Raw genomic sequence first — 24,384 nt, 5'->3', positions numbered from 1 at the left:
AAGACATTTACATGTGTACCTTACGAGATATCCGCAATTACACTCCGCAGGTTCTACCAGGAAGGAGCAATCTCGCGCACGCAATCACGGGTTTCCTGTTTGCGGTCCATCCCATTCACAGTGAAACTGTGGCCGGTATAGTCGGACGTGCCGACCTTCTTGCCTGTTTCCTGACCTTGACATCTTTCCTGACGTACTCAGCCCATTGTAATCGCACGAGATCGCCGTTTCCTCTGCTGCTGGCCCTGGTGTCGTCAACGTTGGCCACCCTCGCCAAGGAAACGGGCATATCGTCCCTGGCTCTCTGCCTTCTGTGGGAACTCTGTCGAGGCGAGCCAAGTCGAAAGGTAAGTGGCACGATATTATCTAGTTCAGCAGTATCGAGTATTTCCATTGTGAAGAGCTCGGTTTGCGACAGCTGAATCAGACACTCAGAGCGAGAGATGAAGTAATTTAAGATTTCACATTATAAATGTGAAATTGTCGTTATAAAAAATTACGAATCTTGCTCACTCTTGCTCTGAATTCTTTCAATAATGTTTAATGGATTCGCTCTGACAATGAGTTACGTACAACCGCAAGATTATCGTATTAATTGTATAAGAATGGCAGATTAAAACAAATACCAGGAAAGTTTTATACACCATTACTTTGCTCGTCACAATGATAATCATACAATATGAACACTTGGGGTACATGATACCTATATACAAGATATTAAGTTTAACTAAGCGCATTTAAAAGTGCCAGCAAAGTACAGATAAAGGTATCTCAAACTATACAAGACTGCTTGGAACTTGATGGTCTTCGATAGAACTACCATCAGGATAGAACGGGATTTCGCGAATCGATATCAGTTTGCGGACGCGCCGCACGATTTCCGCGCGAGAACGCCGCCGCGCCGCGCCGCGCCGCGCCGCGTCGTCGTTTATTCGCGCGTCTCATTTCGTGGAGCGTGAAAGTTTCGACAGGGAAACAAGGCGGAAGACAGGCATACCGCGTGCGCACATACGGGCTCGGGGAAGCGTGTAACTGATAACGCAGTGCCGTTGCAATGCGCCGCATCTTGCCTGCATTCTGGCGAAGACAGCGAACTGATGCGCGCACACACACGGTAAGCCGCCCATCTCCAGCCTCCGCGTTTAGGTGCCATGCCTACTGTCGTCACTCACACCCTGCAACCCTCTTCCCTCCTCGCAATCCCCAAAACCCCCATTCGCCGCCATCTCCTTTCGCGCACGGTGCATCCGGATGCGCTGGATGCACCGGACGCCTCGCGTGATGCATGACGTGCGCCCGTTTCTCTCCCCCTATCTACGCCGCGGTTGGAGGGGTGCCAAGAGGATCGTTCGCATTTTCCGACATCCCTCCAAACGCCTCTGAGGCCTCTACACGTCTTTTTCGTTCTTTTCGTTTGCCACCCCTTCCCCTTTTCCCCATTTATATTTCTCTTCTTATTATATTTCCTCTCGTCCTCGCGCTCGCGCCGCGTCGGCTGTGTGCATCCCTCTGCGGCTTCCTCCCCCTTTTCGCCCAGCTCAAGGTATCCACCATCGAGCGTAAATCGTTCGCACCGTTTTCCATGAAAATCTGTAGTCGAGTGCGATATGCTTCAATGGCGGATTAAAGTGCTAGCAGAGAATTTTTCTTCAGAAATTTTGAATCGTACATTTTTTGTGTCAAATAACAATTTTAATTCTTTCTAATTTTTTAAATTATTATCTTTTATAGTACAAAACCCAACGTAGCGCGACACATAATTGTTAAAAGAAGATTGCAGCTTTTTCGTGCGAAATCCAAAACGGAAATGCCTCGCTATTCGACAGCGGAAACATCACCGGCGTTAGCAATGGTACTTACTCTTTCTCGTTTTCTGCTCGCTTTGTCGCCATTCCGGCCGCGCGGAAATATGCGTGGAACGGCGGAAGCTGCAACGAGATCCGGGGAGACAAACGAGACGTGACGTTCGGCAGATGAGAACTAGAACCGAGAGGATGGACGCGGAAAGCGCGCGAAGGGCGGAGAGCGGAAATTTATTAAGTTACGATCGAACTGTCCGGAACGATCGCGAAGTAATTGGAAAAATCTGGTTTTCAGATTATCGATTCAGCGAGAGAGTATCGAACGGCCGGCTGAATATCTCCTCGTGAAATATCGCCGTGACGTTAAATCCGGCTCTGTGACGTTTGTTTCCTTTTGGATGCTTCGTGTTGGCCGTTTTATCGGAAATAAAACAATATCGTCGCGAAACAGAAAATCCGCGATAAGTGACGGAATTACGGCAATTATGGCGCAACCTCGATAATCTAAACTAATTCCAGTTTATCCGGATGCAAGAACGTATTCGGATTATCGAAACATTTGGAATTTAAATGCGCGATCACGGTTTTTTTTTTAAGAAATAAAAGCAGCATTTAAATTTAACATAAGCCAATAGCGAGTTTACCGCGCGTTCGATAACATTTCATTTCATATATAACGTACGCGAATGTCTTTTATTGTTTATTAAATCATAGAACGATTAATGTCAATTCTCTCGGAATGGATAACACGATTGATCAAGCAGAATAAAAGAAGATTCGTCACCGGAAACTTTCCAGACGTTTAACGATCGATTTCTCAGGACGGTTGTCCCCGAATAAATTAACATTTAACCGCGTAATGTTACACTGTCTTTGCGAAACATGCAGAGCGCCTTATTGTACGTAATACGGATAATTGTCGCTGTCACAGAAAGTCTTTATAGCAAAAGTTTCGGTCCGGAATTAGCGGTTACGGAGCCACTAACGCCGCGCGAATGCAGCCTCGTCGTAAGTCGTAACCCGCTCGCATCGTCCGGAAAATTACATCTTACGGTTGTAACGAACTTGCCGGAAGTTTGCACGAAGCGCGACGTATCGTTCGTTTATTAAGGCAAGCTTTAAACTATTCACGGCCTCGACAAATCTTCCCGTGTAGTGTCTCTTCTCTTTTGCGAACTCGCGGCGCGCAAGAAACTTCGGAATAATACAAAATTGGAATAGAGAAAGGGAGGAGTGGAGTCGAACAGAGAAAGGGTAATGCGAAGTAATAAGGCGTACCGGAAGCAATGTGCAGTAAAACGCGCGCCCGCGCGCGCGCGACACCGTCCTTAAACACGACGATGTTGCATTCAATTTCGCGTCAGCTAACTTTTTTAACGAACTTTGTGGCATACTTTGCGCCAGTTCCCATTTCAGTCTGAGATACGAGACGAGTGTCTCTGCGCACGGCGAAGAGCGTAATCGTGCTTAACGTGAATTATAAATTCACCGCAAACTATTATTTCAGCCTGATCCGACTGTCTGTGTAACTTTCGAATCGCGTTTCCAGCCGCGGTTACTGCGGACGGAAATTTCATTAAGACTCTTCGCACGAATTTCGTATAGTTCAATATAATCTAATAATATAATCTAGAGAACGTGTTCCTGTATTCCTATATTTTCCATCTTGTGAGAGTTTATAATGATAAATCTCGGTTATCTGATAAAATATCAGGTTGCAAAAATCTCGAATAAATATATCGGTTATTCAATGACTATTCAATGATTTTAATTGCTATAATTTTCTAATTGATTTTTTAAAACTTACCTTTATTTTTTGACAATGACATAATTAGGCACTTAAATTAAAATTACGTTTGCTTTATAATTCCGTTAAAAACGGATTTTTCGTAACATAAGTACCCGTTCTGCCATTCTTAACTAACATTTTGTTTGTCCATCGCGAACGACGAAGGACGCGGTAGAGCGTCTGTTATCCCTTCGCGTTTCGTCAAAACGAGCATTGTATAGCGAGACCAGTCTTGTTCACCGATTCGTCGGATACACAAACGATTTTCTCCTTTCCATCCAACCGAAACTATCTTCCGGTCGGATGCAATGCCGCGTTCACCGAGGTAAACATCGCCTCGGCGACTGTGTGAAGACTTTCATACTTCCAATTCGCCCCTTTTCCCTTTTCTGCTTATCCATGAGAAAAAAAAGAGCACGAACGCAGCATACAATACGGAAACAACGTATAACCGATGAACTGACAACAGGAATACCGTCGCGCCGCGTTATTACAGTATCATATTTCCCGAGATACCTCGTAATACATGTCTACGGTACTTTTATTATTTCTGTGTATATACACTCGCGCGACCAATGCATGTATCACGCTCGCGCACATGTGTCGCGACACAGAGTACGCGCTTGCATGCTATCTCGTAGTTACGCGTTTTAAATCTATGACACCTATTCTCTTTATTACGGCGAAAAAAAGTGTGTTGAGCCGATCGCATCTATAAACATCCATCTAAAAAACTACTCATATTTTATATACACATATATAGAGTAATTTAGTTGAAATCTGTGATGTAATAACTATCAAGATGATAGAATTTAAAAGTTTGATTTTAGCGGTTGCGAATCCCAACAGATTAAATAGTTTCTAATAGCGCACACCGACACGTGTCTGTTGCGTGCGCAACGTCTGACCTAGTTTAACCGAAACTCCAAACACGACGCGGCACAATGAGCTATACGAGTAATGCCATACCCGTCATCCGTTGGATTTCAGGGTAACTGCGGATTCACTCGGGGTCGCAGCGTCGGCATTCTGTCAGGCGGTCTCGCGCTGCTCGCCCTGGGCCGGCTCAGGCTCGCGGGGAGCAGGCCGGAGTTCGCAAGCGCGGACAATCCGACGGCGCGGCATCCGTCGCGGCTGACGCGCGGCCTGACGTTCCTGTATCTGCCGGCGGCCAGCGCGAGAATGCTGCTCTGCCCGAGCACGCTGAGCTTCGACTGGTCGATGGACGCCGTGCCGCGCATAACGAGCCCGTGGGACCCGCGGAATCTCGAGTCCGTGTGCCTGTACGCCGTCCTGATCGGCGCGGCGTTCTGGGCCGCCAGGGGTCTGCGACGACCACGTCGAGACTCGACGACGGGCCTGCTCCAGCAAGCGTATCCACGATCGGCGTCGTCCAGGTGTCCGGTGTGCGCCGGCAGGCGCACCGGCGGCTGCCACACGGACGGCTGTCGCGCGGCCAACAACAATAATAACAGTCCGCTCGGCGATTGTCACTGTGCCAAGAGGCCGAACAGCAACGGCGGCGTGAACGGCGTTAACGTCGGCGGCCGACAAACCGCGGCCACCGCCCTCGCCGTCTCCCTGGGCTTCCTTGTGCTCCCGTTCCTGCCGGCGAGCAATCTATTCTTCTACGTGGGCTTCGTTATAGCCGAGAGGATACTGTACCTGCCCAGCGTGGGCGCATGTTTGGTGGTCGGCGCCGCGGTGTCGGGATGCTACCGGATAGCGAGGAGAAACGGGTCCAGGACGCGCGGCAGAGCGGTGCTGCTGGGAACGGCGATTCTCATCGGCGTCATGTCGGCGAAAACGCTCGTGAGGAATGCCGATTGGAGGGACGAGGAGAGCTTGTACAGGTCCGCGCTGCACGTCAATCCTCCGAAAGGTAAGCGATTAATTGAAGTTTAAGGACAAATATGGAAGAAGAATAATTGAATTTGTACATACGTATATACATATATTGTAGAATAATAAACAAAAAGGAAAAGATGACGAGTAAAGAAGAACAGATATCAAAGTGTATCTGACAGTTTTCTCATCAAGTAGAGTAACCACTTAAAAACTCCCATCTTTTGCTGAATAATGTATTTTTTTAACGACCACGCGATCATATACCGCAGGGCCCAACGTCGTCTCGATATATATCTCATGAAATATCGTCAACATCGGTGACATTTTTATCAGCTGTGACCATTCCGTCGTTGACTACGAGCCCTTAAATGCATACAATATCTATGAGAGTGTCACTCTTTATACACGAAGTGTCATAAAAAAAATGGAGGAGAACAACCGGTGTTCCGTGCGTTACCGCCTCGCCGGACGGATTAAAGACATAAAGATAGTAAAACGTGCCGCGCGCGTTAATAATAAAAAGCCATTGCGCGTTGATCGAAGCCCGATAGGCGCGTCACCGCAGCGAAATATACGACCATGTAAAAGTGAAATTCCCTGCCAGCCGACGGTGCCGACGGATATCGCGCGCCGCCTGTTTTCTCGTTGTAACGCCAGGAGCCATTGTGGCACCGACGCACGGGCATGTGTTATCCCGTCTGTTCATCTTACACCTCGACGCGAGCACCGACGTATAGTTGGCAAACAAATTAAAAATTATTGAAAATTATCTTATCCAATCGTTTGGAAATCATTTGGAGATATTTGGAAAAAACTTTTCAGAATTTGGAAAACCATACAATAATCACAATTAATTAAAATCAATTAAGCGTATAATTAGCAGAAAGTGTCTAAAAAATATTTTTTTTTAATCCAATCGCTCCAAAATTATTTGGATAAAGTGTCGATATAATTTTTATTATTTAGAAAACAACTCTATTCTAATAAAAATTAATTAAAGGCGTCCAACGGCGGGTATGCTTCACGGGCTTGGAAAAATTAACGGGGAAAGAAGACCCTGTTGAGCTTGACTCTAGTCTGGCACTGTAAGGAGACATGAGAGGTGTAGCATAAGTGGAAGATGGCAACATCGCCGGTGAAATACCACTACTTTCATCGTTTCCTTACTTACTCGGTTAGGAGGAGCGCGTGCCCCGGCGGTCACGGTGTTCTAGAGCCAAGCGTGTCAGAGTGGCGTGAGGCCTCGCGGCCGATCGCCGTTAATACTCCCGCGTGATCCGATTCGAGGGACTCCAGGGTTTCGTTTTAATGTCTGCACTATAGTGTAGACATTATGTGTAGCCATGTATGCCATGGCTCGGTGTTTGGATAACTTTATGGGACCAGTATAACAAGCAGCGTCAATGCAACAAATTGTCAATCAACAACATCTTCAACACCTTCCATATCTTTATTATCTAACAATGCAACTTCTAGTTTCATTGACGCTGCATGTTATACTGGTCCCATAAAGTTATCCAAACACCGAGCCATGGCATACATGGCTACACATAATGTCTACACTATAGTGCAGACATTAAAACGAAACCCTGGCGTCCCTCGAATCGGATCACGCGGGAGTATTAACGGCGATCGGCCGCGAGGCCTCACGCCACTCTGACACGCTTGGCTCTAGAACACCGTGACCGCCGGGGCACGCGCTCCTCCTAACCGAGTAAGTAAGGAAACGATGAAAGTAGTGGTATTTCACCGGCGATGTTGCCATCTCCCACTTATGCTACACCTCTCATGTCTCCTTACAGTGCCAGACTAGAGTCAAGCTCAACAGGGTCTTCTTTCCCCGTTAATTTTTCCAAGCCCGTGAAGTGTACCCGCCGTTGGACGCCTTTAATTAATTTTTATTAGAATAGAGTTGTTTTCTAAATAATAAAAATTATATCGACACTTTATCCAAATGATTCTGGAGCGATTGGATTAAAAAAAATATTTTTTAGACACTTTCTGCTAATTATACGCTTAATTGATTTTAATTAATTGTGATTATTGTATGGTTTTCCAAACTCTCTGAAAAGTTTTTCCAAATATCTCCAAATGATTTCCAAACGATTGGATAAGATAATTTTTAATAATTTTTAATTTGTTTGCCAACTATACGTCGGTGACGCGAGCAACTATGCGCCTACCATGTCCATAAAATCATCGGAAAGATGTATACGCGGCATGCGATGAGAAAAAAGTCTGACCCTTCTTTTTCCGTTTCCACTGCGCTTTGTCTCCCTCTTTTTCTCTTTTCCACGATTTCGCGGATCTTATGATCCGTAGTCTGACTCGCAGATACGTACTTGCGTGCAGCATGCAAAAAATGTTGATTTACAGAAGTAGAATTAAAAAGAGTTTTGTTCTAAAAAAAACTTCTATTTTAAAATAATTTTAACGTGATTTTTAACAAAGTTATTATAAAGTAATTTTGTCCGAAATATTTATGTATAAATATATTGGAATCTTTACTATACATATTTTTATTTAAGCAAGTTTATCTTTAAATAAGAGTATAATATTAGTTCTCATAATTCCAATAAATTCTATCTAATAATTCCAATAAACGCAGGAGGACAGTTATATTCTCTTACAATTAGATTATTCTCTGTGCGCGATTGCTTAATGCAGTGAAAGATTAACTATCTCTCTCCCGCGCTTCTTCTAGCTCTGCATATATCTCATATTTTTAATCTATCTGACGGAAACGTCTTATGCGCGCCAACATATACGCGCGTTAAGAGCATACGTGAGTTTCTCGTTTCTTCTCATCCGTCGAGCTCTCCCTTTAATGCATCCTTCTAATCCGTCCCGACCTTTTTTCACCTTTTATCCACTTTCATACGTCGCTTATCCTCCACGGTGTACTTTTTCGTAATTATTTTAACTTACAGTCCCGCGAACGTAACTGCTACGGCCGGCTTCTCTCTCGCTGCTGGCGAGAATTTTTGCTTCGTTTCTGTAACGCGTTTCATCCGCGCGATACAACGCGAGTATATTGTTAGAGAGAGAGAGAGAGAGAGAGAGAGGAGAGAGAGAGAGAGAGAGAGAGAGAGAGAGACGCAACGAGTTCCTGCCGTATTAATTTGACCTCTTCCACAACTGTTGCCGCCTATATTCTCGCTGTTATACATATATATATATATATATATCCAGTATATTGAAAGCAATTTCGCAACGTTTTCCTATTTCGTATATTAAAAAGTGCCTTGAAAGTACAAACAGTACGATCTTTTTGCGAATAAATTTACAAGGGAAAAACAGATGGATATTTGGTTTTTAAACTCGATACTAGAGCATCGGCCATATAAGTTACCCCGATTCTTCCTTCACATGCGTACTCTGGGGCGCCATCCGTCTTTGCCACTTTTTACACTCTATTCGCTCCATTTACTTTCGTGATAATCTAACGATTGATTGCGCGATTTAATCTAACGGACAGTAGTTCGTATTAATTGTGCCGCACATCAGCGCTGCGCATCTGTTCCACGTCATCGGTCGCATTACGTTATCTTTAAGATTATTTCAACATTTTTATTATTTATGCATTCTCGCTCGCTTTAATCCCGAGCATTTTAAAGTCACACTTCGTCAACTTTTATCATTTTAATATATTAGAATGAAATCGGTTTTATAACGAAACTAATGTAGAAATTACTAATAATCATTAATAATTCATATTAATATATATAAATATAGAGAAGTTAGATTCTCGTTACAAGCTTTTCTCATTACAAAATTCCCGTTACAATTTCTCGTTTAAGAAGCGCGTCCCAATTCGACTTGATAAATGAAAGATAACTGTACACGCTTATTAAATTTTGACCAAGAAACCTCGCTTCTGTGTATCCCCACATTTTTTAAATTAACAATCCCGCAGAGCTGCTCATCTTAATTCCGCGACCCGGCATTTGCCCGTCGGTCTCACGAGACAATCTCGTCTCTTCTCTCGGGATGCTACCCATTCCCACCTAATCTTCATCCATTTTTTTTAATGTTCCCGCAAAGGGGAAGAACAGGACGGATCGAGAGCGAGAGAGCGGACGGTCACGCGAGCTGACGCCGACACAACGCGCTACTACCGGGGCGTCAGCGCCGACGCGGACGTCGCAGCGCGTTTTAATTGCGCCGACAGAAATTGCGTGTTACCGTGTTAACAGGCTGCTCCGCTACGAGAAATAAATTTACATTTTGTTGGTTCAGAGGTCGCGCCGACACACTCGCGTATTCGCCGGACGATGCATCCGTGCTCATTCTCATCCCTTCCGCGGGCCCACCCCGCCTTCCTGCTCAACAGCCTGCACCTCACAGCTGCGTACGTTCTCCCCTTTGCACCACCGAGGCCGCGGAGTCACTCTGCCGTCGGGTTGACGTCTACTCGTTGATTTAACACGCGTATCTATATATAGCACCGTTTCCCTCGGCTAACTGCGATTTCCACTGATTATACGGCGATAACGTATCAATTGCAATTGAGTGTAAAAAGTATGCCGATTAAGAAAAAGTAGTTGAATATTTCTGTCATGTATCTTACACACACAATTAAAATCTCTAAGAAATTATTTTATAAATATAGAAATTAGAAATTATTCTTAAAATGCTATCTATTTAAGATAATTAAAAACAAAAAAAGAGAGTATATAAAGATTTAATCGTTAAAAAATGTATATCTAGTAAAATTATAAATCCAATTGGCGAGACGGTGTCGATATTGTATTATGCAGATAATTTAATTCTGCTTTGAAACGGTCTTATTTCACACATGCTTTGGATTTACCAGAATTAATATCACTCAAATGGTAAAGTGCAAACTGTACTTCTGTGCAAACTGCACTTCAGATACCAAATAATAGCGTTGGAAGTATAATAACTACGAAAATATTAACCTTTATGTCTGGGGAGGTGATGTATATAGGCGCGGTGTGCGTGCGCGCGGCATGTAACTATGTTCCCGGGGCACTTCCTGCTGATCATTTAACGAGTTGAATATTCAACTATACAAGCGAGCACGTAAGCAGAGAAATGATGGACGGGCGTATCTTGATCGTGATAATTCTCAAGTAATTGCCGCTAGGATAATAATTAACACCGAAAGCGTAAGATGTATTTCGCACCTGTACATCGTGCCATCCGTTAATAATTAGCTTGCTGCCGTCAGCTTCCTATACAGACACCGTGTTCCACTATTATTCTTTCTCAGTGCTTCATATTTATCACATTTTTCGATGCCCATAAATTATTATCTTCATGTTGAATAATCATCGGTTTGAATCTTTTAATATTTGATACATTTTGCCAACCAACCCTTTACTTTATTAAATTAAATATTGTTTGCACTGGTGATTCCAGCTTATGGCAACTTGGGCAGCATTCTCAGCGAACAGGGGCGAGTAGCCGAAGCGGAAGAAGCGTTCGTTCAAGCTCTTCGCTATCGACCGAACATGGCAGACGTGCACTACAACCTGTAAGTACTACATCCTAATTCATTCATATTCTTCTTGTTTACGTCAATATTCATGATGTACACGAACCGCATGTATCAAATACATAAATACGCGAGTAATGTGTGAAACTGGAGAACTTGATAATTTATCATGTTTTGCAGTTAATAATTTTTGCGAATCTGTTAAACGAAAAATTGCAAAAGGAAATCGCGCATTTTTCATATTCTGTGCAAAATATATTTTTAAAAGATCGTACCTTTAAACTATTATGCGAAATCTTTTCTCTCACGTCACTGAGAGACTCAAAGTGAAAGCTATATTAGGTCCAATATGAATTCGTCCTCTAAAAAAGGTCTTAAACCTCTTTTTATAAGCAGCATAGTCGTCTGAACTTAGCCCGCTAAGTACGACTCGATGAAGCACGAATGCCGGTAAGAAGATTACCAGGCGATCCCCATATTTGACCGACTAATTCCTTCCCGATTTTTCCGATCCGCCGCGACGCGGAATATATTTGCTCGCGTTAAGCCGATCCGGAAAGAGGGTGACCGGTGAGGGGAAACTCTGTTTACGGCTGTAGTCATATCGGGGGGGGGGGGGGGAACGGCCGTGAGCTTCTTAAGCACGTAATATCGGTCAGCGTGGCCTACGACTGTGCTATCTCCTTCCTCACGACGCATCAACGACTTCGTACAGGGCTTACCGAGGACGGCCCCCGAGAGCTGCTGAAAGTCCCCCGGGGTCCTTCGATCGGCGCTCATCATCTTTCGACGCTCCACCTACTAAAGGTGGGAAAGGACGTGGAAGCCTGTCAAGCCGTTGAGTCGATAAGCCTGCCTACCCTCTGCACGCTTCTGATAAGCCGGCTACGTGGCGTGTAGTACGTGCCACGTACTTGCCCCATTATGTACCCACCATAGACGTCTTAGTATGGCACTCCTGCCGGCTAAATTGAACGATAGAAAGCGGCGTATTAATCGATAGTGAAATTATAGCGATTGGAGACGAAGTGATTTTGGTGCGGAGAGCTGATAAAATAATTTTGTCGTAATATTAACATGTAATAATTTCGTAGTAATTTATTATTGAGTTTGATACGGAAGGATGTGAGAGCTTCCTGAATCACTTGTATAAATGGTGATATGTATATGAGAGCCAGAATATTATATATGAAGTAATTTCAAACTAGGATAAATATAAATTAATGTGCATTTGAATGGATGGCGCTGCTTTTGGTTATGCTCGATACATAAGTAATATGTCATAGATATAAGTAATATGTAATAAGATAAAAATGTGCTTTATATGTGCTTGACATATATAAAATATTGTCCGTAATTGATAATTAAATTTCACTTTTGATAGTAAAATATGCTAAGAACATATTTAAAAGAGAAAGATTTATTTTTATTAGATATTTATTAGACTTCACTATCAGTTATTTAATTCTCAGCTATTAATTTCCTCAAATTTATATATGTAAAAATATAGTTAATCACGATATTTGGATATCGCATATGTCAGTTAATAAATTAGTTAATAAATTCACGCGCTAAACATTTCAAGACAGTTTTCTTAAATGGATAGTAGAACACGGTAAATTAGGTCGGTTGTGCAGAGCAGAAAATGTATCTCGTGTACCTACTTAGTTACTTATTGAAACAAATTTGTCGAGCTCGGCAGTGCAAATAAAAAAAGCTATTTCGAAGAAAAATGATTTGAAACTCTAATAATATCAATGTTACGATTTGTCACGCCAATATTACGATTTTCAAGCGCTAATATTGTTTCTTGCAATATTGCCTTAATTTCAACGCTTAGTCACGTAGCACTCTATTTTTTCTTGTTTCAGTAATAACATTCATTCAATAATAAATCGATAGTTCGTATCGGATCCATGAAATATCTCGTATCCATGAAATATCAGATTTTTACTCTTCGACGCAGAAAAATTTTAGAAGATTTTCTATTTAATTTTTTTTTGTGGTATTGTGATACTTGATATATAGCTTGGTACAATGATTGATATCTTGACTTAGGCAATTTGAAAAATATTTCCGGAACATACGTACAGGCGTGTGAAATCATATTTACTTTGTTAAGTAATTACTATACACGCTACTTCAACATGCTGAACCAGCGTGCACTGCGGCTACAAGCGGTTACAAGCAAATTCCGGTGAAACCGCTCGTCCGTTCAGATAAGCCACACCCGACGTTTGTCCCTTCGTGGTACTGACGGTAATACCTCTCAGGCCTTCACAGAATCAGCTTTTAGAGTGAAATGAAGCGCGATGTAATTACCTATCGCTAATCCTTTGACAAAGGTCGAAAAAGTCTGCTGGCATCATCAGAATTTCGGTGATAATACGTCATATATATGATTTGGGATCAGATATCAAAGTTAAAAACGATATGAGAGGAATTCTAGGACACCCTGTAACTTAATTAGCAAACGTAGAAGATATCTCCCTATGTTATTAGAAGCGAAATTACGATCGTAAATCGTATGTCCTTTACTATGTTTTTTCCCCCATTCTATGTTTCTTTCACGAAGCGAATTCTCTGAAAAATGACAGCTCATTTGATCACCTTCCGGTTATTATCCCTTCCGATGATACATAGCGCACAATTATCACCCGACGTACGTTATCGATACGAATCAATAGCCCGGGAAATTTCCGTTACGTCCTTCCATCATCATCCGTGGAAGAAAGAAGCGGTTAATAAGAAAGCGACGTATATATCGTTCGTTCGCTCGCTCGCCACGTTTCTCTCGTCTCCCTCCGGCCGTTTTACTTTCTTTCGCGGAAATTTACGAGCAGATCAGATATATCGCAGGATATTACAGTCTGGATGCTATGAAGAAAATATATAAAGTCCATTTCGTGCTTCATGATTCTCTCAGATATATTAAATCCTCCTTTTACTTATTGTATTTTATATATATATACACATATATTGCAATCCGTCTTCGAATCATGGCCTGGTCTCTCATTACTTTCGAAAATAATTCTAAAATAAGCCGACGTTTGTCCCGGTTCTGGTGATAGATCGATCCTCGCGATACCCTCGACGATCTCGCTTGTTCGCGCCGTGATAACGGGACAACGATTGGCGATTTTGCGCCTACTGTCTCGCTTCTGCCGAGGTCAACTCCTAAGGAGACTGATGACAGGCCCGGGTAGTGGCGACGGATGTTGATTTATTAAAACCCCGGCGTGATCGTAAGTCATCCATCAACGGCTGCCGGTGAATGGAAAATTGATTAGCCTTCGCCGCGTGTTAGGAAAACCGTGAGGGGGGACAAAAAGTTCTCTCCGACCGGGTATCCAAAGAATACATCGTAATTATGTATTACTCTGTTACTCCTGTCGGCAGGTCGATACTTAATTAGCCGCGCCCTCCCCCTGCCCCCTCATTGTTACAACAACGTGATGGTTTGATAATTCTCTCTCTAGCGAAGACTCGGCGCGCGAAAAACCGACCGGGGAAAAAAAAGCGCGTCGCAAAACAACGAGAGCGAACAGGGTAACCAGGGTAATTAATAATTGTAGCGAAGCCACACAGTTTCCCTTAACCGCGCAAATGTGTAATGAAACAGCATTTGTGTATTATAGATAATAAATATATAACAGTAAAATATTATAAACTGATTACTGCACGATAAGCGAATTGTTTCTCTTAAACATTTGAGTCTTAAAACGTAAAATGGATGAGACAAAATGCTAATGTTAAGTAGCAAGGATTGTTCAAATTATTTGCAGTAATTGCGACAATAATCTTGTTCAGTAATTACCTAGGATACTCTGTACCGTTAAAATAGCTAACCAAATTAGCTCACAACGCATTTCGTTGCGAGACGGAAGTTGATTCCCGGCGGTCGTTCGGCGGAAAATGGAATCGGTTGATTCGAGGCAGGAATTGACACCACGTCAAAGGAGGACCTCCGCTCTCTCGCTCTCTCTCTTTCTCTCCTCCCTTCTTCCCCTCTCTCTCTCGCTCGACGCTTAATTGTCGTCGTCGCGACGCCTGGGGCGCCTCGTCGCCGTAAAGCAGCAGGCAGGTATACTCTGTTATACGATGCATTGACGCGCGAAATGGCACGAGGATCCATCAGATGAGAGAGAGAGAGAGAGAGAGAGAGAGAGAGAGAGAGAGAGAGAGAGAGAGAAGGGGGAGAGGGGGGAGAAGCAGAGCCCATGTCAAAGACCCTGACGAATGCGTCATTGCGTAGACGAATAGGCTTTCCGCACGCACCGCGCGACGAACAGCAAATTGCGCGACGAGGAAGATTAACTCGACTGATTAATTGATTATTTTAATGACAGTCAAAGAGCACCGAAGGCGCTCGCTAATTGCGCCGCGTTGCGCCGCACCCCCCGAGCGGAGACAATGAACGCTGTTGGCGGGATATTCGTGCCCGACCCTGTTTTCTCATACAGCTTTCATGGCGCGGTTACAGTCGATTCTGTTTTTCGATGCGGTTGTAACTGCGCCGTTGGACGGAGCAATGGTATATAAATCATATTCTCCTCGTTTTCAGGAATAAAACGGTTTACGAAAGCACTTGCTAGAAAATACGGCTACTTTATCGTAATACGTTTTTCTACACTTTAAAGAGAAAGCTTGAAAATTTTACGTTATACAGAGATAATCGCGTATTATGCTATGAAATATGCATATGGCTGACTAATTACTTGCTCGCATCACTATTTCGCAAAACTACTCGATTATTCCGCGAATTGACTTTTCCATCCAAAAATATATGAAATAACAATTTCGAAATAGCGCAACGTAAAGAGATTATTGTAAATAATCACAATAATATAATAATTCACAATCACGAAAAGAATTTTATGTTAGCAGAAATTACCGGGTTAAGAATCTATTTTTCGTCACTCGCATGAATAAATGATAATAAATACAATTTTGTTTTGTTGTAATTGTGATACTGCAAAGTGGACATATATATCGCAATTTTAAAACTCGTTAGATAAAAATATATAAAAAATAAGCGATATAAAATGAGAACGTGCTATTTAGCCGTCTAGCCAAACTATAGGTATGCACTAGACTTTTTCATACGTATTAATGAAACCACGTAAAATTAAAAAGAGCATCATGTCGATTCAAATTTGATCAGCGCATTTTCGAGAATAGAAAATAGAACAATGTGCAATCGCTAAAAGGGCAATTGTGTTAAACTATTTAGAGATCTTTAAAAGTATACTACATGTGTAGAATTCATATGAATATTGGAGGAGAACATTGTACGTCTCCAAATGGGTTAATTTTATAGAGTTAATTGAATTGCAAAGAAAATATTATTCTCGCTAATAATGAAAACACATTTTCATCACATCACTGCATTGTAATTTTTAATTCAAGATATGCTCAAAGATATATTCATAAAATTGTTCGAAACTCTCGAAAAGAGATTTAAACGATATATTCGAAATCTTTGTTCTTGACGTTCGATTTTAGAAACGTCGTAATATACGATGCAAAATAATCCGGATTAAAGTCACATCGGCTTGTATCGAGAACATTATGGGTAGACTCCGAAATCCTTCTATCGGTCAAGAGACCGTTATGTAATAGGCTTTGCCACGAGCATTCTTTGAGCCAAAAAAATCGATAAGTATCTTACACTACACATTCAGACCGACGATCGGAAATAGTACATTTTCAAAATATTATTTTCGAACAAAAGAGCTTTACTCTAATTTCCGGTCAACTACTTTTCGAAATAGAGATTGCTTAGTATATTTGTCTTTTATTTACGTGAAATTGACGTCTGTACGTCTATATAGAGTAAAGAAATTATATATTTTCCAATGATTGATATATCGTTATATTTTCTTTGAATCGTAATCTCAAATCATATTTCCACGTAAAAACTGGAAGAACGTGAGAGAACGTTTTCTCAAAATAATTTCTAGGAAAAATAGTTCAGATTTTCCTGAAAATGGAATTTCATAATTGATTTTCACTTTTCTTCTTCTTTCTTTCTCAAAGCTGACTGACTTTTCTGCTAAGAACCTCATGGATTATTTTGTTCTCTCCTTGACATTAAGATTCGACGGCATTATCGAATGTTGTAAACATAAAATTCTATAATACCGTATAAAATATTAAAATGCCATATGCGCGGCCACTACTGGTGTATCGCTCCATTTAATCCGCAACATGACCGTTTAATGCTATACGTTGTATCCATTGAATACACATAGCATCTCGCGTTCACAAGCGACGCAAACGCGAGGCGAGAATCCGAGCAGCGGCAGCCGTCTAATGCTGAACGCGAGAATGTGGAGCGTAAGCCGGAGGATTCCGCAAACACGGAATACCTATACCTTACGCGAAACCGATCCCCGCGAGTCGCTGCGCGAGCTGCAAGACGAGTAGGTAGATGAGTAGCTCTAGGTAGACGCGAGGGTGCGGAAGACGGGCCTGGGTGAATTGAATGGGAAATTGATGGGCTTCGCCCTGTCGGTCGTGTACGCGGCAGCGCGCGCGCACATCCGCTATAGACCTCCTGGAATCCGTTGTCCTGGCGATGTATACAGGCTGTACCTGCAACCGACCATTCGCGCGATCTCCGTTCCTCCTCTCCTTCTCCTCCTCCTCCTCCTACTCCTCATTCTCCTCATCCTCGCCCGGCTTTCGGCCTTGCTACTATGTGTGCTCCTCGCGCGCATACATCGCATCTCTCGCTGCGTATGAGCGATATAAAGGCTGATTCACGCTATATTAGTGCGATGCAATTCGCACTGATCATCTGTAGAATGAAATATAGAGAAGTATAAACAGACGTAAACAGTATAGACCCCAATATATCCTTTTTAAGTTTGTAGATCGCCAATATAAATTTTCACATTTTATCCCTCCCGTTAAAAGAACGCTGACAATCTAGAATATAATAATAAACTTCCCCTCCCATTCTTCTATTTTATCTTTATTAAAAAATATGTGTCTTATATCGTCAGAATATTCTTTCTATCGTTAAAATATTCTTTATTAAAAATATTATCCAGTGGGGGCGGAATATTTTTCTGACGATCTATTTATATGGCGATGATAATCTATATGGAACTTGGACATTAGATTCCCCTCAAAGGAGACATTGACGTTGATTCGTGTCGTTAAGCGCGAATCGGCCTTAAACCGTTATGCCTGTATCCGGTACGATGTTTGTCCGTGCCGGCCGCTTGAATATGTATCGTCCCGACGGCGCTTTGATTGTGCACCCCAGTGCACCCTCGCCGCATTTGCATGCGGGCCAGCGTCCGTGCCGAACGGTCAGAAGACGCAACAGCGTGCCACGCGCTAAGGCACAGAGCCGAGCGTCGTCGCCCCGCGGCCATTTATGCGCCCGGACACTGACGGGTGTCCAGACTGTCCAGTATGTGGTCATATCGCACGTCCCGTATTCTCTCCTCCGCGCGAGCTTTTCGCAAGTTACGACCTTTACCGCGTGGCTTAGTCGTAACGAAGGGAATTTAATCCGTCTCTCGAGCAAGACGAGAATTACGTGCGAGGGGTGGCTGGTGTTCAAGTACGCGGAATTATGACCGGTTTGTTGAAAAGCCGGGGGGGGGGAGAATGTTCGCCCCGCCTGTTTGATTATCAAAGAAACTGTCTTTGGAAATGTACAAAAGAATCCGCGATCTATTCGCGTTGAAAAATGAATACCAGTCTCGCCGGCTTGACTATCTGGAAAAGTGGTGGTCGGAAATGTAAAATAGAATCGCTGAGCTCACGGTCTCTCGCGAAAAACTGGCAGAAATACTCCGCTGGCGATTTTACTGTATTGAAATATTAATAGCTTTTTAATCTCTTTCTATTATCAACGCAGATATTACAAATTACGTAACGTAATTATGCGTATGTACGGAAAGCATGGAAGAAGAAACATCGCCGTGCTTTGTTCTTAATCGAAGATTTTGCAGCAAAGCGAAGAAAGTCTTTAATTATTTACCTTTTAAATAAAATCATATTTATTATAATATCATAAACGTTGCAAATATTTCGTAAACTTATTACTCTAACATTTTTATCATTTTAACTCATAAAATAACCATCACACGTAAGCTTGTTAAATAAGTCGAAGGACACAAACTCACTCCGTATGTGTCCGTATTCTCTCGTACATTTCTCGAGAAAATAGCGAGAGGCCGAGATGCATCGTGCTCTTGTCCTCGCCCTTGCGTGCATGCGGGGGACCATACCTTTACCGTCCTGAACTACCTACCTGAACTTTAACCGCTCGTGCCGGCGGTTAGTACAGAGGTATTATCTCAGGCTCCCGTCTGTGTTATCAGATACCACCTCGTTGGCGGTACCGCCACGCTGTAACCGGACTATCCCGTTTCCCATCGTTCCCCGGGAACACGACGAAAGAAAGGCTATCGAGAGAGAGAAGCTTACCCCGAGCACAAAAATCCGAGATGTCTGAAAGAAATCTAAAAGATCTGCGAACGACTGAGAGTTTTATGGACGAGTTTCGAGCGTCTTTTAGACGCTGTAACTCGGAGAGTCTGTCTGTTATTTTTCGAGGAAATCTATGACGTCGATTCCGACGTTCTCTCCTCTCCTCTCCTAGATGAAGCTTAACCGAGATAGCTGTGGTTAACCTAGCGGGCTTTCAGCTTTTCCGGCTGACATATTTTCTTGCGGATTATGGAGGCGCGCGCCGGTTTTACCGGCGCATTTACGTTTGTCTCTCATAAACACCGGCTGAATGTACGAGTACAGGCAAAACCCATTTACCCGTCAGTCCGATTCTACGCCGCTGAATACGACGAAGAGACACGTATTAGAGGCACATCAAAGTCGCATAAACTTACTGCCACGCGGGCAATTATCGCGCGCCAGACGTATTGCATACCAGCTACAGTTATGCGCGAATATCAAGTTGCGCGCCGCGCTAGGAATAGCGCGGTGAAGCGATGTTCGTCTTCGAAGCTTCGAGATGCTGAAGAACCGCCCGGAATATCGATGAACTTGCAATATAATCATGGAGGAAAGATGGATTTAAGAATCTTTCACTGTGCACGCAACACATGGCAAGGTCAATAAATCTTGACTAAATATCGCTCGAATTGTGAAAGAGTACTACAATCTAATAATTTTAATAAAGAAATAAAATAACTTTAATCTCACACATGATACAAACGAATGCGGTATAGTCCTTCAAGATTTGATATTTTCTTAATATAATGATATATTTTTAATATAATGTTGATTAATAAAAAATCATACTTAATTTTTAAATAAATTATAAGCCGCGTTAAAAATATATTCAAGGAAAGATGGCTTTGTGACATTTAAGGTCTTTCTGTAAATACGTATTACGTTATACACAACGGCATTCTCCAAAATCTCTCCGATCCCATCGTACTGGAGAGCCGTCAAAATAACGAATGGAAAGGTTCGCCTGTTAGTACAAATTGAGAGAAAACGCGTATCTTTCGAAAGGCGGCCGCGTCCCGATATCTTTGATCAGGAAAGTTCCGCACTTCTGTCGGCTTTATTGACTTCGAAACGGGCAGGAAAGATCGTCGGAGCGGACCGGGCGATTTTTCTTCGTGACTGCAGCGCGGAAGAGCACACACCAGGCGCGTTCACGTTGCGTCTTTGACCGATTAAGCGACCGCCGAGGTCACTCGGCGTTTCAACTTCGGAACAAGTATCGACGTCGAGAGATTGGCGAAGAAGGTACGGGTAAGAAGACATCGTCGAAAGAGCCCTTCTCTATAAGGGATCTCGACTCCGACCGCAGAAACGAAAGCCACTCCCGAGAGCGTCCAGGAAGATCATGAAACAATGCAACTTACGAGTCGATGAAGCGGATTATCGATCGGACCAGGGACCGGTGTATTGTATAGAATCGATGAAATTTTGAGGGTAATCCCTTTCGGCAGGCATCGTGTCTCTCGATAAGTATGGTCGACTAACTCTGAACAAGATAGGCAGGATAAACGATAACAGTTAGGACGGAAAATTAATGACTAAACTACTATAAGAGAAAAAACCCCTTTCAGTCATCTTGTGCTACCGCACATAGCGTTATAGTCATATAGTCATAATCTTTGTTATAATATAATGTTGATTTAAATTTTTATCATGCAACAAAAATAATGAGACAGATAATAAGTCGATGATTAGAGGAATATTCGAAAACGCCGACGAACTTGCCTATATATTCCATGAATCATCGTACAGTCCGTTCGCGATAGTTTGATACATTAATCTGTTAAGTTGGAGAATTTATCGAGCTGAAACTTGGTTTAATCTCGGTCCAATGTAAACGCAAGACACTCGCGCCGTGCTTGCTGTAATGTACACCGAGACAGATACACCGCCGGAGGCGAGGTAGCGAAGACGGCGGAAGTGGAGTTGAGCTATGGCACGGCAAGGAGGGGACGGCAGCAGGAACGGAGGCGGAAGAGAGAGAAAGAGAGGATAAAGAGAGAGAAAGACAGCGAAGGGGGGGAGGGAGGGGGTCGTTTAAGAGACCTTAAAAGCGACAAGGCACGAACTGTCCTGGAGTTATCTCCGCCGTCTTGGAGCGAAGCTGTAGGTTCGTCAGGGTAAACCAAGTCCATGAATTAATTAGTCGGCAAACGACAGCGCGCTTGTTGGCCGTAACGGAGGCTACTTCAGGGCAGGAAAGGGTTGAGGCTCTTACGCGGCGGATACACACACGAACGCAGACACCGGCTCGAGTGGGTGAAGGTGTAATAAGGGCTCTTCAACGATGTCGGCGGGGGAAAAAAGGCGTGATTTCCCACTCGCGTGAGTTAATAAGTTCTTATCGGGCAATTTACATTTTGCCGGATATCGGCTAATGAATTGTTAATAGCTAATCGGTAATTATGGGAACAAAGCACGCGATATGACAAGATTTAAACCTCCCGGCTGTCACGATCTCACGACGTATTTGATATAATATATCGCTGAGTCGATAAATTCCGATAATTCCAGGAATATGTTCCGTCGCGATAATGTATGATAACGATAATATTAACTAATCGAACGAAATTTGATGGTGACAGTTATAATATCCGCGCAGACTGCAACTTAATTATAGATTATCTTGTTGTAGATAAGTGTTGTGTGCATAAATGTAAATAATTGTGCATAATTGTATAAATTATCTAAAATTTCTACGTTTTATATATAAGAAGAGATTAAAATCTTTGCGGTTAAATATTTTCTATATTTTCTATCTCGTTTCATGTCTCTTTCTCTTTACTGATATCATTAACGTCGGTTTTTCCATATAAAAAAAATTAGGAAAAAAATTAGGACAAAAGGAAATTATTCAAATAACAAATGGATTCATATGGATGTTATAAACGGAACGTCGTGAAAAAAAAACACCGAATTTTTAACAATAATATGACACGATAACGATGTTGAGTCGAGGTAACGGCGAAAGACAACGGAAGTGGATAAAGAGACGAAAGACGCATAAAGCACGATGGAGGTATGTGAATTCGCAAACATGGGACGGCGAAAAGAGGGAGGAATAACTCGGAGACAGCACTTATTTGGAACTCCGACATCCCTCAGGATCGACTGAGTAGTGAATAATACAGAGCGATACGTATCCACTGTTCTCAGTCGTATGGACAGTATCCGATCCCTCGGCACTACCTTAAGAAAAAGAGAGAGAGAGAGAGACAGATATGCAGAAAAGAAGATACATAAAAATAAATCCGAGGGAGTAAGAGTAGGAGGCGAGAGATAGTCTGGATGCGAAAGGACTGGGGGGGCACGCGTAAGAACGAAAGATAGTGCCGCGCGTAAGGACCTCCTGCCAGATCCCAGCATGAAACTTTTCGAGAGCTGTTCTGATGGCACTCCAGGGAATCACGCACGCACAGGACGATCCCTCCGGAAGATCCTCATAATATTTCTTGAAACCCTTCAAATTTCTGCAGGGAAGATTTCTCCGCGCCGCCGTGCGCGCTCGTCTGTGTAACGAGTTTCCAACGGTGAAAATTTACGACACGGCCACGGATCACGAGTTCGACGTCTTTTTCCCCCGAGTCGCGAAATTGGATCATAATCAAGAGAAAGCTGATTACCCGTTACGGTCGGATTCAGTGAAACTTGCGGCGCAATACGATCGTTTGGTACAGATCTCTTGTGAAACTCGCGAGATAATGAGCTTTAGAAGATTTACGCAAGTATACTGTTAAGCTTTAAAATAAGTAAGCAGCAGTAGACAACTTGAAAAATTGTTTGTAGTTTTGACATAGCATTACTGAACTAACAATTTGTAAGTAGATTTATGGCTCTGACATAACAAGAGAGTATATTTCATATAAAGTAGAGAAATGATTATTTTTTATCTCACGAAGAAAAGGAAACATGTGACTATGCTTTTTAAAAATATTACTTTATTTTTTCACTAAAGTACAAAATATGTACAATTTTTAAAAAAGCATAATTCTAAAACCGAATAAGTAACATTTTACTGCATAAGTAACACTTTACTGCATAATTCAAAAATATGCGGTTATCAAATATCTGTATCAAATTTCCTTCAAATTTTAAACAGCTAATCGCTCCTTTATTACTGAAATAAATTATAAAAGTGACCGACTAACACATGAAATTTTAATTCGGTCAACACACCACGTCGAAAACGTAAATGTCTTTTTCGAGCCTGTCAATAAAAAAAAACATGAGTTTCAAGATAGGGCGAGGTCGCCGATACCCGACGGGCGGACGCTCGCACTAACGGGAAATCAAGTTGGGCGAGATAGAACTTAATGCATTCTCCAATACTCGTCAACGATTCGTTCGACTCGCGGCCAAAATATCGCCGCACGGCAAACATCAGTGACAATTTGGTCGATGAACATATTATCTGGTATACATACACTGTACGCAATTCAGCCTACGAAACAATCGAACGATCTACTGATCGAATAATAGATATATCAAATAACGTGTGTTCCTCTTATCTATAGATAGAAGTATTGTGTGCTATCTAGATAGAAGTATAATCTAAATAGAAGGATATATAGGCGAGCCTGCCGTTCAATCTCTCTTTCTCGCTCTTTCTCTCTCTCTCTCTCTCTCTCTCTCTCTCTCTCTCTCTCTCTCTCTCTCTCTCTCTCTCTCTCTCTCTCTCTCTCTCTCTCTCTCTCTCTCTCTCTCTCTCTCTCTTTCTCTCACATGCAATTAACGTCAACCGAGCGGTAACCGCTTTTCCTGTGTTCCCTATAATATCTCTGCGTTGCCTTCCCTCGGCTACCTAGAACGCGCCTGTAATTTCCTTTTGCTCGCTAAATTGCGCAATCCTGCGTGCGTTCTCCATAAAAGACCCGCACGCTTACGCCGGATCAAACGGAGCTTGGTATTTGTAATATCTATCGATAGGGCATAGCGATTTGTGCAATAGAACTTTTGATGAATCAATAAGTATTGGCGCTATTTTAATT

At 42.6% G+C, this 24,384-nt stretch overlaps 1 protein-coding gene and 1 long non-coding RNA gene across 2 annotated transcripts in view; one reads left to right on the top strand and one right to left on the bottom strand.

Moving 5' to 3' along the window:
* The window catches only part of Tmtc2 (Transmembrane O-mannosyltransferase targeting cadherins 2), a 182,290-nt gene that overhangs the window by 115,641 nt on the left and 42,265 nt on the right, over positions 1 to 24,384 (top strand). Inside the window, exons 3-5 of the mRNA XM_071711104.1 lie at positions 51 to 347; positions 4,582 to 5,473; positions 10,825 to 10,939. Of these exons, the coding sequence (XP_071567205.1) occupies positions 51 to 347; positions 4,582 to 5,473; positions 10,825 to 10,939 (1,304 nt within the window). The remainder of the gene's footprint in view (positions 1 to 50; positions 348 to 4,581; positions 5,474 to 10,824; positions 10,940 to 24,384) is intronic.
* The window catches only part of LOC139775257 (uncharacterized), a 223,731-nt gene that overhangs the window by 171,029 nt on the left and 28,318 nt on the right, over positions 1 to 24,384 (bottom strand). The window lies entirely within an intron of this gene.

Source organism: Temnothorax nylanderi, unplaced genomic scaffold (assembly GCF_030848795.1).
Source record: "Temnothorax nylanderi isolate EJ_2023f unplaced genomic scaffold, tnyl_v1.0 TNYL_tig0095_pilon, whole genome shotgun sequence".
In the NCBI taxonomy this organism is placed as follows: domain Eukaryota; kingdom Metazoa; phylum Arthropoda; class Insecta; order Hymenoptera; family Formicidae; genus Temnothorax; species Temnothorax nylanderi.
Note: the sequence above shows the minus strand (reverse complement) of the source record. Positions and strands in the feature narration are given on the sequence as shown.